Consider the following 18145-nt stretch of genomic DNA (forward strand, 5'->3'; position numbering starts at 1 on the left):
TGTGTGTGTGTGTGTGTGTGGCTGGCTGTGTGTGTGTGTGTGTGGCTGGCTGTGTGTGTGTGTGTGGGGCTGGCTGTGTGTGTGTGTGTGTGGGGCTGGCTGTGTGTGTGTGTGGGGCTGGCTGTGTGTGTGTGTGGGGCTGGCTGTGTGTGTGTGTGTGGGGCTGGCTGTGTGTGTGTGTGGGGCTGGCTGTGTGTGTGTGTGGGGCTGGCTGTGTGTGTGTGTGTGGGGCTGGCTGTGTGTGTGTGTGGGGCTGGCTGTGTGTGTGTGTGGGGCTGGCTGTGTGTGTGTGTGGGGGTGTGTGTGTGTGGGGCTGTGTGTGGCTGGCTGTGTGTGTGTGTGTGTGGGGCTGGCTGTGTGTGTGTGGGGGGCCGGCTGTGTGTCTGTGGGCTGCTGTGTGTGTGTGTGTGGGGCTGGCTGTGTGTGTGTGTGGGGCTGGCTGTGTGTGTGTGTGGGGCTGGCTGTGTGTGTGTGTGGGGCTGGCTGTGTGTGTGTGTGGGGCTGGCTGTGTGTGTGGGGGGCTGGCTGTGTGTGTGTGGGGCTGGCTGTGTGTGTGTGGGGCTGGCTGTGTGTGTGTGGGGCTGGCTGTGTGTGTGTGGGGCTGGCTGTGTGTGTGTGGGGCTGGCTGTGTGTGTGTGTGGGGCTGGCTGTGTGTGTGTGTGGGGCTGGCTGTGTGTGTGTGTGGGGCTGGCTGTGTGTGTGTGTGGGGCTGGCTGTGTGTGTGTGTGTGGGGCTGTGTGTGTGTGTGTGTGTGTGTGGGGCTGGCTGTGTGTGTGTGTGTGTGTGGGGCTGGCTGTGTGTGTGTGTGGGGCTGGCTGTGTGTGTGTGTGGGGCTGGCTGTGTGTGTGTGTGTGTGGGGCTGGCTGTGTGTGTGTGTGGGGCTGGCTGTGTGTGTGTGTGGGGCTGGCTGTGTGTGTGTGGGGCTGGCTGTGTGTGTGTGTGGGGCTGGCTGTGTGTGTGTGTGGGGCTGGCTGTGTGTGTGTGTGGGGCTGGCTGTGTGTGTGTGGGGCTGGCTGTGTGTGTGTGTGGGGCTGGCTGTGTGTGTGTGTGGGGCTGGCTGTGTGTGTGTGTGGGGCTGGCTGTGTGTGTGTGTGGGGCTGGCTGTGTGTGTGTGGGGGGCGTGTTTCTGTCTGGCTGTGTGTGAGTCTGTCTGGCTATGTGTGTGTGTGGGAGGCTGGCTGTGTGAGAGTCTGTCTGGCTATGTGTGTGTGGGGGGGCTGGCTGTGTGTGAGTCTGTCTGGCTATGTGTGTGTGGGGGGGCTGGCTGTGTGTGTGGGGGGCGTGCTGTGTGTCTCTGGCTGTGTGTGTGGGGCTGTCTGTGTGTGTTTCTGTCTGTGTGTTGGGGGTGGGGGGGGGCGGTTGTGTGTGTGTGCGGGGCTGTCTTTGTGTGTTTCTGTGTGTGTGTGTCTGGCTGTATGTGTGTGTGTAAGCCCCCTACAGTGGATGCTGGTGGTGTGTGAATTACCGACACAGAACCTAGCATGGTGTAGCAGGTTGACTTGATTTTGATTCAGGCATCCTCAGTAAGAGCTGTGCCCAATACAGAGCACACTCTGCCTTTTACATTCTATGTTTTAATTCATTCTCTGTGTTTTAAGATGGTGCCAGAGATTGGTCCCTGAAGAAGGGCTGATACCTGAAACGTCGATTCTCCTGTTCCCTGGATGCTGCCTGACCTGCTGCGCTTTTCCAGCAACACATTTTCAGCTCGGATCTCCAGCATCTGCAGACCTCACTTTCTCCCCAGAGATTGGTGACACTAACTACACTTTTCACTGTATTTTGTGACAAAATACACAGGACAATAAATAAATCAAACGCTCTAATAGAAAACCATCAACTTTTATACCTGAATCACAAACACATTCCATGGTTTGCATTTCATTCTTGTACAATACACAAAAACCTTGCATCCTGTTTATCCTGCCCACAGGAATATGGTTATACTCTCAAGGCTGAGACAGGCCTGAGAGTGTCCGAGGTTCCCTCCTGTCATTTCATTGACATGGACCCAGACTGTGCAACAGGTTCACTCTTCCGAAGGTGTGCCTCACAGCGCCAGCTTGTAAGCCTTTTTTATAAAATCTTATTTAACTCCCACTCCACTGGAGAGATGAGAAGGAAAAAACAGTATTACTGCAAATACTTAATATATCTGGCAGCAGAAGACAGGACAGTGAAGGCGGCGTTTGGTATGCTTTCCTTTACTGGTCAGAGTATTGAGTACAGGAGTTGGGAGATCATGTTGCAACTGTACAGGACATTGGTTAGGCCACTGTTGGAATATTGCGTGCAATTCTGGTCTCCTTCCTATCTGAAAGATGTTGCCAGGGTTGGAGGATTTGAGTTACAGGGAGAGGCTGAACAGGCTGGGGCTGTTTTCCCTGGAGCATCGGAGACTGAGGGGTGACCTTATAGAGGTTTACAAAATTATGAGGGGCATGAATAGGATAAATAGACAAAGTCTTTTCCCTGGTGTTGGGGAGTCCAGAACTAGAGAGCATGGGTTTAGGGTGAGAGGGGAAAGGTATAAAAGAGACCTAAGGGGCAACCTTTTCACGCAGAGAGTGGTACGTGTATGGAATGAGCTGCCAGAGGATGTGGTGGAGGCTGGTACAATTGCAACATTTAAAAGGTATTTGGATGGGTATATGAATAGGAAGGGTTTGGAGGGATATGGGCCGGGTGCTGGCAGGTAGAACTAGATTAATTTTGGAGATCTGGTCGGCGTGGATGGGTTGGACCGTGTTTCCATGCTGTCCCTCAGGAAGAGTCACTGAGGCCGTCCATTATCAGACTGACAGACGTGAGGAACTGTGATCCCTGTGATGTTGACTGAGATTTGATGGCCCACAGTGTCAGAATTGCTGAGGGCCCCAGGGCATCTGCCTCCTTCACATTTGCTCGTTGATGTGGTGTCCCAGCACTGAGCAGCGTGAGTACCAAGGGGGAACCCTGTCAGAGGACAGACCCCCACACTGTCTCCAGCTACCTCTCCCAGTGCAGCCTTGCTGTGAACCACATGCAGTGTTTCAGTCAGGGAGTGGCATGCATGACAGTTGTGAGCTCGGCTGGACGGAGCTGAATCATGGAGTGAGAATCTATGAAATCTGGGGCCGGTGCAGTGCTGTGACACCGATTTGGATGGTTCTGCTTGCAGACAGTACGGCCCTGTGGGTTATGATGTGACTAACTTGTCAAAGTGTTAGCGCCCAAAGTAACAGTGGACGACTTCTGCACTGGAAGTTCCTACACTTCCATCTACTTGGATGAAACACTTTGACATTTATAAAGTAAAAGCTGAAATGGAATTGTAAGCTTTAATCGAGAACAAAGCAAAAGGAGAAATTGCTGGAAAAGCTCAGCAGGTCTGGCAGCATCGGTGGAGGGAAAGCAGAAGTTAATGTTTTGGGTCCAGGGAACCCTTCCTGCGAACTGGGATCAGCAGGAACTCCGCAGCTCTGAGGAAGGGTCACTGCACCCTGAAACATTGACTCTTGATTTCTCTCTGCAGATGCTGCCAGATCCACTGAGCTTTTCCAGCAATTTCTGCTTTTGATTTACAGCATCTGCCGTTCTTTCAGATGTTATTTTCAAGTCTGAAGAATCTCCTTACTGTTTGTACGTTCAGTTTGGTGTGTTCTAACACCAAGTGGAGCGTGTGTCTTGGGTATGGGATTAAGTCTGAGAGCCGACACTGTGATAGGCACCAGCTTTGAACTTTGACCTTTGAATCAGCTGATCATGGCCATAATTTTCACTTTTTCAGGTATGTCGAGATTCTGAAAGATTACAAGGTAAAGCTGCAATGGGATGAGCAAGTTGCTGAACATTTCTTTGATTATAAGAGGTGAGTTTTACTTTCGGGAACAAGGTCCTGAGAAACCAAACCTTTCCAGGACCACGGCACCATCCCCATCTCGGTCCTCCTGCCTAACCTCCTCTCTCGGGGGGTCCCAGTCTGTCTACAACCCAACACAGCGGCTGCATCACATTGCACACCGTCCCTGGGGAGGGGAGGGGTGGGGTGGGTGTCAGGGAGTTTTGTTTCAGGGTAAGGGATCAGGCAGGGAGCTAAGTGGCACAGTTATTCTAATTGTGACTAATTAAGTGTGAAACCCTCACTCTGACCAGGGAATGTCTTTCTTTCAGGCACCAGGGAGGGAAGCATATTGTGTTTTACCCAACATTAAAGGTGAGAAATTTCAGGAATTCTACTCACTCACTACCACACGTCATGTTGGTGTTTGGGATGAAAATCTGTGTCTCCTCTACCCTGCTCCTCCTCCACCCCCACACCCCCCCCCTCCCCACCACCCCCACTCCCTGCCCTCCCTCCCTGACCCTACTCCCTTCTCCCTTTCCCCATTCCATGCCCCCTTTCTTTCTTTCTCTCTCTCTCTCTCTCTCTCTCTCTCTCTCTCTCTCTCCTCCCCTCCTCTCTCTCTCGTCCCCTCCCCTCTCTCTCCACTCCCCTCTGCCTTGCCTCGCCTCGCCTCCTCTCCCCTTCCCCACTCTCTCCCCTTCCCCACTCTCTCCCCTTCCCCACTCTCTCCCCTTCCCCACTCTCTCCCCCTCCCCGTCTCTCTCCCCCTCCCCGTCTCTCTCCCCCTCCCCGTCTCTCTCCCCCTCCCCGTCTCTCTCCCCCTCCCCGTCTCTCTCCCCCTCCCCGTCTCTCTCCCCCTCCCCGTCTCTCTCCCCCTCCCCGTCTCTCTCCCCCTCCCCGTCTCTCTCCCCCTCCCCGTCTCTCTCCCCCTCCCCGTCTCTCTCCCCCTCCCTGTCTCTCTCCCCCTCCCCGTCTCTCTCCCCCTCCCCGTCTCTCTTCCCCTCCCCGTCTCTCCCCCCCTCCCCGTCTCTTCCCCCCCCTCCCCGTCTCTCCCCCCCCCTCCCCGTCTCTCCCCCCCCTCCCCGTCTCTCCCCCCCCTCCCCGTCTCTCCCCCCCTCCCCGTCTCTCCCCCCCTCCCCGTCTCTCCCCCCCCTCCCCGTCTCTCCCCCCCCCTCCCCGTCTCTCCCCCCCCTCCCCGTCTCTCCCCCCCCTCCCCGTCTCTCCCCCCCCTCCCCGTCTCCCCCCCCCCTCCCCGTCTCTCCCCCCCCCCTCCCCGTCTCTCCCCCCCCCTCCCCGTCTCTCCCCCCCCCCTCCCCGTCTCTCCCCCCCCCTCCCCGTCTCTCCCCACCCCCGTCCCCGTCTCTCCCCCCCCTCCCCGTCTCTCCCCCCTCCCCGGTCTCTCCCCCCTCCCCGTCTCTCCCCCTCCCCGTCTCTCCCCCCTCCCCGTCTCTCCCCCCCCTCCCCGTCTCTCCCCCCCCCTCCCCGTCTCTCCCCCCCCCCTCCCCGTCTCCCCCCCCCCCCTCCCCGTCTCTCCCCCCCCTCCCCGTCTCTCCCCCCCCCTCCCCGTCTCTCCCCCCCCCCTCCCCGTCTCTCCCCCCCCCTCCCCGTCTCTTCCCCCCCCTCCCCGTCTCTCCCCACCCCCCTCCCCGTCTCTCCCCACCCCCCTCCCCGTCTCTCCCCACCCCCCTCCCCGTCTCTCCCCACCCCCCTCCCCGTCTCTCCCCACCCCCGTCCCCGTCTCTCCCCCCCCTCCCCGTCTCTCCCCCCTCCCCGTCTCTCCCCCCTCCCCGTCTCTCCCCCCTCGCCGTCTCTCCCCCCTCCCCGTCTCTCCCCCCTCCCCGTCTCTCTCCCCCTCCCCGTCTCTCTCCCCCTCCCCGTCTCTCTCCCCCTCCCCGTCTCTCCCCCCCCTCCCCGTCTCTCCCCCCCTCCCCGTCTCTCCCCCCCCTCCCCGTCTCTCCCCCCCCCTCCCCGTCTCTTCCCCCCCCTCCCCGTCTCTTTCCCCCCCCTCCCCGTCTCTTCCCCCCCCTCCCCGTCTCTTCCCCCCCCTCCCCGTCTCTCCCCCCCCTCCCCGTCTCTCCCCCCCCTCCCCGTCTCTCCCCCCCCTCCCCGTCTCTCCCCCCCTCCCCGTCTCTCCCCCCCTCCCCGTCTCTCCCCCCCTCCCCGTCTCTCCCCCCCCTCCCCGTCTCTCCCCCCCCTCCCCGTCTCTCCCCCCCCTCCCCGTCTCTCTCCCCCCCCTCCCCGTCTCTCTTTCTTCCCCCCCATCCCACTCTCTCTTTCTCCCCCCCATCCACTCTCTTTCTCTCCCCCCCGTCCCATCCCAATCTCTTTCTTCCCCTCCCCATCCCAATCTCTTTCTTCCCCCCCCATCCCACTCTCTCTTTCTCCCCCCATCCCACTCTCTCTTTCTCCCCCCCATCCCACTCTCTCTTTCTCCCCCATCCCACTCTCTTTCTCTCTCCCCCTTCCCATCCCACACTCTTTCTTCCCCCCATCCCATTCTCTCTTTCTCCCCCCATCCCACTCTCTCTTTCTCTCCCCCTCCTATTCTACTCTCTCTTTCTCTCCCCCCATCCCACTCTCTCTTTCTCTCCCCCCCCATCCCACTCTCTCTTTCTCTCCCCCCGTCCCATCTCACTCTCTTTCTCTTCCCCCCGTCCCATCCCACACTCACTTTCTCTCCCCCCGTCCCATCCCACTCTCTCTTTCTCCCCCCCCATCCCACTCCCTCTTTCTCCCCCCGCCCATCCCACTCTTTCTTTCTCCCCCCGCCCATCCCACTCTTTCTTTCTCCCCCCGCCCATCCCACTCTTTCTTTCTCCCCCCGCCCATCCCACTCTCTCTTTCTTCCCCTGCCCATCCCACTCTCTCTTTCTCCCCCCCATCCACTCTTTCTCTCCCCCCCGTCCCATCCCACTCTCTCTTTCTCCCCCCCCCCATCCCACACTCTTTTTCTCCCCCCCCATCCCACTCTCTCTTTCTCCCCCCCCCATCCCACTCTCTCTTTCTCCCCCCCATCCCACTCTCTCTTTCTTCCCCCCCATCCCACTCTCTCTTTCCTCCCCCCATCCCACTCTCTTTCTCCCTCCCATCCCACTCTCTCTTTCTCCCTCCCATCCCACTCTCTTTCTCTCCCCCCGTCCCATCCCACACTCTTTCTTCCCCCCCATCCCATTCTCTCTTTCTCCCCCCCCATCCCATTCTCTCTTTCTCCCCCCCATCCCATTCTCTCTTTCTCCCCCCATCCCACTCTCTCTTTCTTCCCCCCATCCCACTCTCTCTTTCTCCCCCCCACGTCCTATCCCACTCTCTCTTTCTTCCCCCCCATCCCATTCTCTCTTTCTCCCCCCCATCTCACTCTCTCTCTTCCCCCCCATCCCACTCTCTCTTTCTTCCCCCCCATCCCACTCTCTCTTTCTCCCCCACATCCCACTCTCTCTTTCTCTCTCCCCCCCATCCCACTCTCTCTTTCTCTCCCCCGTCCCATCCCACTCTTTCTACCCCCGTCCCATCCCACTCTCTCTTTCTCGCCCCCATCTCACTCTCTCTTTCTCGCCCCCATCTCACTCTCTCTCCCCCACATCCCATTCTCTCTTTCTCCCCCCCCCCATCCCACTCTCTCTTTCTTCCCCCACATCCCGCGCTCTCTCTCCCCCCCAAACCCACTCTCTTGCTCCCCCCCGTCCCATCTCACTCTCTCTTTCTTGCCCCCCATCCCATTCTCTCTTTCTCTCCCCCGTCCCATCCCACTCTTTCCACCCCCGTCCCATCCCACTCTCTCTTTCTCCCCCCCATTTCACTGTTTCTCCCCCCCATCCCACTCTCTCTTTCTTCCCCCACATCCCGCGCTCTCTCTCCCCCACATCCCACTCTCTCTCTCTCCCTCCCGTCCGATCCCATTCTCTTTCTCCCCCCCCCCCCATCCCACTCTCTCTTTCTTCCCCCCATCCCACTCTCTCTTTCTTCCCCCCATCCCACTCTCTCTTTCTCCCCCTCCTATCTCACTCTCTTTCTCCCCCTCCCATCCCACTCTCTCTTTCTCTCCCCCTCCTATCCCACTCTCTCTTTCTCTCCCCCTCATCCCACTCTCTCTTTCTCCCCCTCCCATCCCAATCTCTTTCTCTCCCCCAGTCCCATCCCACTCTCTCTTTCTTGCCCCCATCCCCATTCTCTCTTTCTCCCCTCCATCCCACTCTCTCTTTCTCCCCCCTCTCTCCCATCCCATTCTCTTTCTCCCCTCCACCCCACTCTCTCTTTCTCCCCTCCACCCCACTCTCTCTTTCTCCCCCCCACCCCACTCTCTCTTTCTCCCCCCCCATCCCCACTCTCTTTATCCCCCCTCTCTCCCATCCCACTCTCCTCTCCCCCTCCCATCCCACACTCTCTTTCTCTCTCCCCCTCCCCCCTCCCCTCCCCTTCCCCCCCACCCCTGACTCACTCCCCCCACCCCCCTCCCCACCCTGACTCACTCCCCCACTTTCTCTGTGGTGCTGAGGAAGCACAGTGGGTCGGGCAACATCCGAGGAGCAGGCAAATCGATGTTTGGGCATAAGCCCAAAGTTCCTTCATCAGGAATGAGGCTCGTGGGTCGGGGAGCTGAGAGGTAAGTGGGGTGGGGGAGGGGGGAAGATAGCTGAGAATGTTATCTCCTCCCCCCCCGCCCCACTTATCTCTCAGCTCCCCGGCCCATGAGCCTCATTCCTGATGAAGGGCTTATGCCCGGGACGTCCATCCTCCTGCTCCTCGGATGCATGTTTGTGAGCAGGCCTGAGTGTGCTGTTGGTTTGCCTGTGTGTTTGACTGTACGTACAGCTAACGTTTTATTAACCAGCAGCTTGGCAACTCCGCGTGTGCCAACTGATCAAATATTCGGGTTGATTAAGATGTCCACATAATCAGTACAAAAACACACCCTAACTGAGGCAGGGTGTCGAAACAGAAATCGCATAAACACTGCCTGTTTTACAGAGCCTTCTCGGTCTCCCATACGACTGCTCATGTTGACATTGCGGGGATTGCGATAACCCAGTAATTTGAAGGATGTGATTTTTGCTGGGTTATGTTTGCTGTTCTCCAAATTCTTGCGCTGCAGCTTCAGGTGCTGTGTGCTGTGTAAAAGCCATTGGGACCCCATGTTGTATGAGGAATCCTGAATGTGTAAGCTCTGTGACTGGGGCAGTATCGATGCCATACTTGGTGTTGGGAATTCCCTCAACAATCCTGCTGTAAACTCCTCAGTGGAACCCTGCCAGGAAGCAGGAAGATGGCCTGTCCTGGTTGAATGAGAGTCCCGGCTTTGAGGGGGTTGACCTAATCTGTCACTGATTGGCTGGGCTGACACATCATCGACACTCTGACACACTACACCCACACATAAACGCACACTGTCCTCCGCTCAATCAGCTGCTTTCTTCCTTGTCCCACTCCTTTCCCCTACTGCTGCCCCTCCCACTTCATAATGCTAGCAACCCCATGGACTGCAGCTCGGCTGTGAGAGGCATCGCAGGTGAGCCTGATCCTTTGCATTGCCCTGTCGATGAGCTTTATTGCAGGGACTGGCAAAATACACCCAGAGTTTTGCCTCTTTTGCTGCGTGTTGTGTTGCAAGAAAGCTGAAGCCATACTGAGGCAAGAGTATCTTTCTGAGGAAACTCCTGGTAGGAAACAGCTCTGAACAGGGGCCTGTACTTTGCATAAAACCCACCGATCAGTCCAAACTTTACTGTTGCATGCCCTCCAAATGCTGAGTCTGCTGCTATCAGATCAGGAATGGGTCATTCCAGCCATCGATCCTGCCCTACCACCCAGTGCAATCATGGCTAAGTGGATCCTTTGGTGTCCTGTACCATTGACACAGACCCCATGACTAGTGGGCTGGCACGGTGCCAGTAGTTGGTACTTCTGCCTCAGAGCGCCAGGAGTCTGGCTTTGATTCTACCCACAGGCGACTGTGTGGAGTTTGCACATTCTCCCTGTGTCTTGGGTGGGTTTCCTCCCCCAGTGCAAAACTGTGCAGGTTAGGTGGGGGATTAGCCAAGGTAATGCAGGGTTACAGGTGTGGGTCTGACTGGGACACTCTTTGGAGGGTCAGTGTGAACTCGCTTGGCTGAATGGCCTGCTTCCACACTGTAGGGCTTGTATCATGTTCTGAACCTTCTTGTCCTATCCACGAAGATGTTCCTCTGTTCTTTAAGCTGTCCACGAACCACAACCAGAAGAGGAGACAATATTCAAAAAAATTCCCTGTTTTTGTTTAAAAGAATCTGCAGCACATTTTGGATATTTCCCAGCTTTCAATCGGGTAAAGTTGGCTAAATCCCCTCCTCAGCAGTGTGGACACTAAACGGTGAGCTCTTCTTTTCCAGTCTATCCAAGCCCGGTTGGAACTGGCGAAAGAGTTGGGTACTGGGATCTCTATCTGGGAACTGGGACAGGGCCTGGACTATTTCTACGACCTGCTATGAGTGGGTGGCTGACTCCCACCGGGACACTCCATCATCTGATTTGTTTCCAAAGTGCCCGAAGGAAGATCTCGGAGTTTCTGTGCACAGCTCCCGTGCGTGTCCCCTGAAGGGAATGGTTTCTCCAGCTGGGTTCTGGAAAGAATTTAGAGCTTGAGCCACACTGGGGCTCTTCACATTCCTAAAGCCACTCTTTAAATAAAGGTTTTGGTGAGCAGGTCGCTGTGTTGTTCCCTTCCATTTTGTTAATTGTTTTTCTTTCTGAAGTTGGGAGGTCATGTTGTGGCCGTACAGGACATTGAATAGGCCATTTTTGCAATACTGCTTTCAGTTCTGGTCTCCCTGCTGTGAAGGAAGGATGTGGTTGAAAGGGTTCAGAAAAGATTTACAAGGACATTGCCAGGGTTGGAGGGTTTGAGCTGCAGGGAGAGGCTGAACAGGCTGGGGCTGTTTTCCCTGGAGCATCGGAGGCTGAGGGGTGACCATAGAGGTTTATAAAATCATGAGGGGTATAGGTAGGGTGAGCATTTCTTACCCATCCCTAATTGCCCAGAGGGCAGTTAAGAGTCCAATGCTGTGGGTCCAGAGTCACATGTAGGTCAAACCCGGTAAGGATGACAGTTTGCTTCCCTGAAGGACATTAGTGAGCCAGATGGGTTTTCCAACAATGGATTCATCGTCTTCATTAGACTCTTAATTCCAGATTTATTTTTATTGAGTTCAAATTCCACTGGAATTCCACATGGCAGGATTTGAACTTGGATTCCCAGGACATTAATTGGGCCTCTGGATTAATATTCTCTTCTGTCTTACTGACAAACTCCTCATTCCCAGTGCCATCCTGGTGGACAGATACTCTTTCAGATCCAGCAACAGCTTCTGAGACTGTGTGCCTCATCCTTCGGCCTGGTTCGGTGTGGAGGTTTCAAACACTGAAGGATTTGGGACCTCCCTCTGAAGGAATGGAATTGGTTTCAGGTTGTTAAGGGTTAAACTTCCAGCAAATTGGACAGAGCTGAGCAACCAGAAAGGCAGGATGAAGGCTGAACAGGCTGGGGCTGTTATCCCTGGAGCGTCGGAGGCTGAGGGGTGACCTTACAGAAATTTATAAAATTATGAGGGGCATGAATAGGATAAATAGACAAAGTATTTTCCCTGGGGTCAGGGAGTCCAGAACTAGAGGGCATAGGTTTAGGGTGAGGGGGGAAAGATATAAACGAGACCTAAGGGGCAACATTTTCACTCAGAGGGTGGTACGTGTCTGGAATGAACTGCCAGAGGAAATGGTGAAGGCTAGTACAATTGCAGCATTTAAAAGGCATTTGGATGGGTGTGTGATTAGGAAGGGTTTGGAGGGATATGGCCTAAGTGCTGGTGAATGGAACTAGATTAGTTAAGGGGTGGCATGGTGGCTCAGTGGTTAGCACTGCTGCCCCTCAGCACCAGGGACCCAGATTCAATTCAGCCTTGGGCAACTGTCTGTGTGGAGTTTGCACATTCTCCCCGTGTCTGGGTGGGTTTCCTCCGGGTGCTCCGGTTTCCTCCCACAGTCCAAAGATGTGCAGGTCAGGTGAATTGGCTGTGCTAAGTTGCCCGTAGTGTCCAGGGGTCTATAGGTTGGGCGCATTAGTCAGAGGTAAATGTAGAGTAACAGTGCAGGGGAATGGGTCAGGGTGGGATACTCTTCGGAGGGTCAGTTTGGGCTTGTTGGGCTGAAAGGCCTGTTTCCACGCTGTAGGGAATCTATGATTCTATGACACCTGGTCCAACTCGTCCATATTGACCAAAGGGTCTGTCTCCATGTTGTACATCTCTATGACTCTATGATCAGACTTTCTATGTTATCTCACAGAGTTATAGAGGTGAACAACATGGAAATAAGCCCCATTGGTCCAACTCATCGATTCCAAGCAGATATCCCAATTAATCTAGTCCCATTTGTCAGCATTTGGCCCATATCCCTCCAAACCCTTCCTATTCATATACCCATCCAGTTGCCTTTTAAATATAGCAATTGTATCAGCCTCCACCACTTCCACTGTCAGCTCATTCCATACACGTACCACCTCCTGTGTGAAAAAGTTGCCCTTTAGATTCCTTTAAATCCTTTCCCTCTCACCTTCAATAAACACCCTCTTCCCTAGGGTCAGGGATTCCAGAACTAAAGACTTTGTATATTTATCCTATTCATGCCCCTCATAATTTTGTAAACCTCTATAAGGTCACCCCTCAGCCTCCGACGCTCCAGGGAAAACAGCCTCAGCCTGTTCAGCCTCTCCCTCTAACTCAAATCCTCCAACCCTGGCAACATCCTTGCAAATATTTTCTGAACCCTTTCAAGTTTCGCAACATCTTTCCGATAGGAAGGAGACCAGAATTGCACACAATATTCCAACAGTGGCCTAACCAATGTCCTGTACATCTGCAACACGACCTCCCAACTCCTGTACTCAATACTCTGACCAGTAAAGGAAAGCATACCAAACGCCGCCTTCACTATCCTATCTACCTGCGACTCCACTTTCAAGGAGCTTGTAACCTGCACTAGTTTGTCAACACTCCCCAGGAGCCTACCATTCATTGTATAAGGCCTGCCCTGGTTTGCCTTCCCAAACTACAACACCTCGCATTTATCTAAATTAACCTCCAGCTGTCCCTCCTCAGCCCATCTCGAGGAGCTTTCACCCTGATTTCTCCATAGCTATTAAACAGCAGTGCTGAGAGTTACCAGTCTTATCTCAGCCCATTCCTGATTATACTACACCTGACTGTAAGAGTATGTACAATCATCCTTTTGTATCTGTGATGGTCTCCAGCACTTACAACATCTCTGTCTGTGCTGAGATCTTTGACATTAGAGTCTCTTCTAGAGATGTACAGCAATGAAACAGACCCTTCGGTCCAACTCGTCCATGCCAACCAGATATTCTACATTAACCTATTCCCATTTGCCAGTATTAGGCCCATGTCCTTCTAAACCCGACCTATTCATTTACCTCTCCAAATAATTATCTTGGGGTGCATTGTGTCATCAAACTTAGCGTGTGATGCTTTTCCCTATAACATTCTTCTGGCTATTCTGCCACAATGTTGATCTCCTTAAGCAGGTTAGTCCTCATGTTCCCTTCTCTCCAGGTCCTCTCATCATCTCTGCAAGCCAAGCAGTCTACAGCACAGACTGAGGCCATTTGTCCCACTGGGTCCGTGCTGGTTAACAAAGATCTGGTCATGGCCACCCCAGAGGTCTACCAGTCTCTGGCAGTACAGATGAATATCTAAATGCTACCTTCACCAGAGTTTTGGACTCAACCACCCTTTTAAAGAGTGAGTTCCAGCCTCGTCATCCTCTGAGTGAAACAAATCCTGCTGAGCTCTTAGTCTGCTGCCTCTTACCTTAAACCTATGGCCCCAGGTTATTGGCCCCTCTACTAATAGAAACAAAATACCTCCTGAACCACCCTACATTTGACTCCTGTGACCTTATACCCCTCAATCAAATCCCCTGTCGATCCTTGCTGCTCCAGGGAAATCTATCCAATTTTTCTTCAACACTCCTCATGCTCTTTGGAGGGTCGGTGTAGGCTTAATGGACTGAATGGCCTGCTTCCATACTGTGGGGATTCTAGGATCACGCATTACTGGGTTGAGTTACATTTGTCTCTGTGCTGACCAGTCTGTTGATATTCTCCTGCACCTCACAGCTAACCTTCCTCACTGTTTACCACCCGACCGAATTTCATCTCATCCATGAAGCTTTTGATTGTACCCACTATATTTGAGCTGAAAATGTGTTGCTGGAAAAGCGCAGCAGGTCAGGCAGTATCCAGGGAACAGGAGAATCGACGTTTCGGGCATAAGCCCTTCTTAAGGAAGAAGGGCTTATGCCCGAAACGTCGATTCTCCTGTTCCCTGGATGCTGCCTGACCTGCTGCGCTTTTCCAGCAACACATTTTCAGCTCTGATCTCCAGCATCTGCAGACCTCACTTTCTCCCCACTATATTTGAGTCCATTTCATTTGTGGACACTACCAACAGCAAGGGCCCTGGCACTGAGCCCTGTGCTACCCTACCAGCGACAGATTTCCAGACACACAAACATCCCTGGTCCCACCACCCTCAGCTTCCTGCCTCTCAGCCAATTTGTCATGGAACTCGTAGGTTTGTTCTTCCTTGTCCAACCTCCCATGAGGGACCACCTCAAATTCATCACCCTCACCAACACTCCTGGTTACATCCTCAAAAAAATTCTAAGATTGCCTTCCCTTAATCACTTCATGTGTTGGCTATATCCGATTAATCTGTCTCTCCCGCAAGGGCAGATATGTTCTATCCTTCTAAATTCTTTCCAATGATTTCCCCAGCACTGAGGTTAGACCGATCGGCCTGTGGTTTCCTGTCCTTCCCTCTCCTTTTTAATAAAAGTACAACACCAGCACATCTCCAGTCCTCTAGTGCCTCACCCTTGGCCAGAGAGAGTTTGAAAGTTACTGCCTGATATCTCCTCGCTGGCCTCTCTGGGTTACACCCCACCTGGGAATCTTTGCTGTTCATTAGCTTTTCCTGCTTTCAGTTCCTTTAGAATTTGAAAGGTTCCACCCTGCAGGAGATCAGATCCCAGTCCATCCTGGAAATTGGCACCTTCCTGCGGTTCAGGCTCTGTGACTTCCTCAATGTTTGCTACCACTTGTTCACATCCTGTAGTTCTGTAAACTGTTTGCCAGCCGTGCCCTCAGTACCTCTTTGTATTCACTTCAGCTCCCTCCCCCTTCAGTTTGTTTACTTTCTCAGAGGGAGACTGGTTTATCGTCTCACTGTATTTATTCTGATCCCCTGCACTGTTAGCCTTACTGTCCCTCTCTTAGCTGAGTGCAATAGTTTTAGATATTACCTTTTCTTCTGGTGATTTTGCACCTCCACTTCCTTCTCTCACCCATTTCCTGCAGCATTTCCCTGAAATCCATCCTATAACCGTCCCGAGATTGACTTCCACACTTTCTTAAGATGCACTTTGAATTTATCCCACTAACCTTTATTTTAATTCAGTCCCAGGATGAGGGCGTCGCTGGTTGGACCGGCATTTATTGCCCATCCCTAATTGCCCGGAGAGCAGTTTTGAGTCAACTCCATTGCTGTGGGTCTCGAGTCACATGTAGGCCCGACCAGGTAAGGATGGCCATATCCCTCCCAGATTGGTCTTACCTGACAACAATGGTTTATGGTCATCATTAGACACTTAATCCCAGATTATTATTTGAATTCAAGTTTCACCATCTGCCAATGTGGGATTTGAACCCAGGTCCCCAAAACAATACTGGGTGCAGCGGGCCGTGGAGGGGGTCGTTAGGGTCGATTTCCTGCCCCTCTCCCGCGGTTATGGCAGACCCCGGGTGTCTCTGGAGAAAGAGCACGAAGTGTCCCCCAACACACGAGATTTTCAGGAAAAGGTGGGCACCGCAGGGAGTGGAGTGCATTATTTCCCCCTCAAACTCTATTTTGATTTAATCCCTCCCCTCCCCTTCGATGTTTGATCATGCAACATTGCACTTTGATGTGAAGGGCAGTGCTTGTCACTGGCTACTCGGGTGTTTCCTATCTTCCTGGTGGTGGAAATTTGAATAAAGATTCGTACACCTTGTGTCTCTCACTGTATCTCACACCTGCACACACACAACATGGGTGCTGGGGAAAAAATGAGCACTACCGCAGTTAGGTGGTAGTGTGGGGGGTTAGGAAAAAAATGAAAAGAAATAAAGATAAAACAATCCTGGGTCTCTGAATTAATAGTTAGTTAGTTAATTAATTAATTCAAAGCCAGGCCCCTAGAACAATCCTGGGTCTCTGAATTAATAGTCTCGTGATAACGGCACTAGGCCGTCCCTACCTCAGCAATTGTTTTCTGAGCTGTTATTTTCTCCATGCTGTCAGAAGACATGGTCCCCTCGGAGATTTACATATTCTCATCTCCCCTGGGTTTTGATTTCTTGTCTCCAGCTGAGTTTCTCAGTTTGTGGTAATAGATTCTGATCTGTATCCATGTCAAACCTGAATTCTTTCCTCTTTTGAAGCCTGCTTCATGACAATGCAGTCAATTCTATCGATTCGGGAAGTGCCTGTTGTCCTCTGATTATATTTAATCCCAGTGTTGGTTATACACAACATCTGGTTTCAACAGAACTCCACCAGCACCTCTCCTCTTCAGCTTTGAGCTTTCAGTCCATGACATTCATTATCCCCATCTGCAGCCTCCCCAGTCTCCTGCGATGACCAAGTCACTTTCATCTTTACTCTGACATTTCTTGTAGTGTCTGTCTGCCCTCACTCATCTCCCACAGACGTTACTAAAAGCATGAAGTGTTGCCATTACCTCCACTGGGAGCAGCTATTGTCCCTTCAGGCTCGGTCCCTTCCTCCATCACCAACACTGTCAGCTCTTAACTGAGCCCAGGGCATGGTTAACCATTACCTGTATGTAGGAGTACATTGTCCACTGAGGTTCTGGGTAAGGCTGTTTGCACAAAGTGGGGGGAGGAGGAGAATGAGACAGAAAGAGTGAGAGACACTGCTGTCAGATTGTGATCATGGCATTGATCCCAGGAGGTGGACGGATAACGAGGAATCCTGGGAAGTCACAGAGAGCCATGTTGGATCAGCTCCAAGATTGAGCTTCCCATCTTAGAATCATACAATCCAGTGCAGGCCATTCAGCCCATTGAGTCTGCACTGACCCCTCCTCCTCCTCACCTGGAGCAGGTGATCAGTTCTGAGAAGGCAGTTCCCATGGTCAAAGACTCGATTCCGAGTTTTCCGGTGTTTTGATGGCAGTGAGAACAGGTGTAGAGGCAAGTCTCCAAGGCCGATAAAGCCTATCCAGGTGGAGATCAGAGCTGAAAATGTGTTGCTGGAAAAGCGCAGCAGGTCAGGCAGCATCCAAGGAGCAGGAGAATCGACGTTTCGGGCATGAGCCCTTCTTCAGGAATGAGGAATTTACTATAAACCGACTGACTCCCACAGCTACCTAGACTACACCTCCTCCCACCCTGCCCCCTGTAAAAACGCCATCCCATATTCCCAATTCCTTCGTCTCTGCCGCATCTGCTCCCAGGAGGACCAGTTCCAAAAGCGTACAACCCAGATGGCCTCCTTCTTCAAAGACCGCAATTTCCCCCCAGACGTGGTCGACGATGCTCTCCACCGCATCTCCTCCACTTCCTGCTCCTCTGCCTTTGAGCCCCACCCCTCCAACCGCCACCAGGACAGAACCCCACTGGTCCTCACCTACCACCCCACCAACCTCCATATACAGCGTATCATCCGCCGTCATTTCCGCCACCTCCAAACGGACCCCATCACCAGGGATATATTTCCCTCCCCTCCCCTCCCCTATCAGCGTTCCGGAAAGACCACTCCCTCCGTGACTCCCTCGTCAGGTCCACACCCCTCACCAACCCAACCTCCGCTCCCGGCACCTTCCCCTGCAACCGCAAGAAATGCAAAATTTGCGCCCACACCTCCCCTCTTACTTCCCTCCAAGGCCCCAAGTGATCCTTCCATATCCGCCACAAATTCTCCTGCACCTCCACACACATCATTTACTGCATCCGCTGCACCCGATGTGGCCTCTATTTTGGGGAATGTTTCAGAGAACACCTCTGGGACACCCGGACCAACCAACCCAACAACCCTGTGGCTCAACACTTCAACTCCCCCTCCCACTCCACCAAGGACATGCAGGTCCTTGGACTCCTCCATCGCCAGACCATAACAACACGACGGTTGGAGGAAGAACGGCTCATCTTCCGCCTAGGAACCCTCCAACCACAAGGGAGGAACTCAGATTTCTCCAGTTTCCTCATTTCCCCTT

The 18145-nt window shown here is 53.5% G+C and overlaps 1 protein-coding gene across 1 annotated transcript in view; it reads left to right on the forward strand.

The window, feature by feature from the left end:
• The window catches only part of LOC122547822 (chitinase domain-containing protein 1-like), a 75472-nt gene extending 64967 nt beyond the window's left edge, over positions 1–10505 (forward strand). Inside the window, exons 10-12 of the mRNA XM_087996195.1 lie at positions 3770–3850; positions 4153–4195; positions 10189–10505. Coding sequence (XP_087852321.1) covers positions 3770–3850; positions 4153–4195; positions 10189–10287 — 223 coding nt within the window. The 3' untranslated portion in view covers positions 10288–10505. The remainder of the gene's footprint in view (positions 1–3769; positions 3851–4152; positions 4196–10188) is intronic.
• Positions 10506–18145: the final 7640 nt, after the last annotated feature.

This window comes from Chiloscyllium plagiosum, unplaced genomic scaffold (genome assembly GCF_037043375.1).
Source record: "Chiloscyllium plagiosum isolate Xiang-an unplaced genomic scaffold, Cpla_swu_hap1 HiC_scaffold_18, whole genome shotgun sequence".
Taxonomy (NCBI): Eukaryota; Metazoa; Chordata; class Chondrichthyes; order Orectolobiformes; family Hemiscylliidae; genus Chiloscyllium; species Chiloscyllium plagiosum.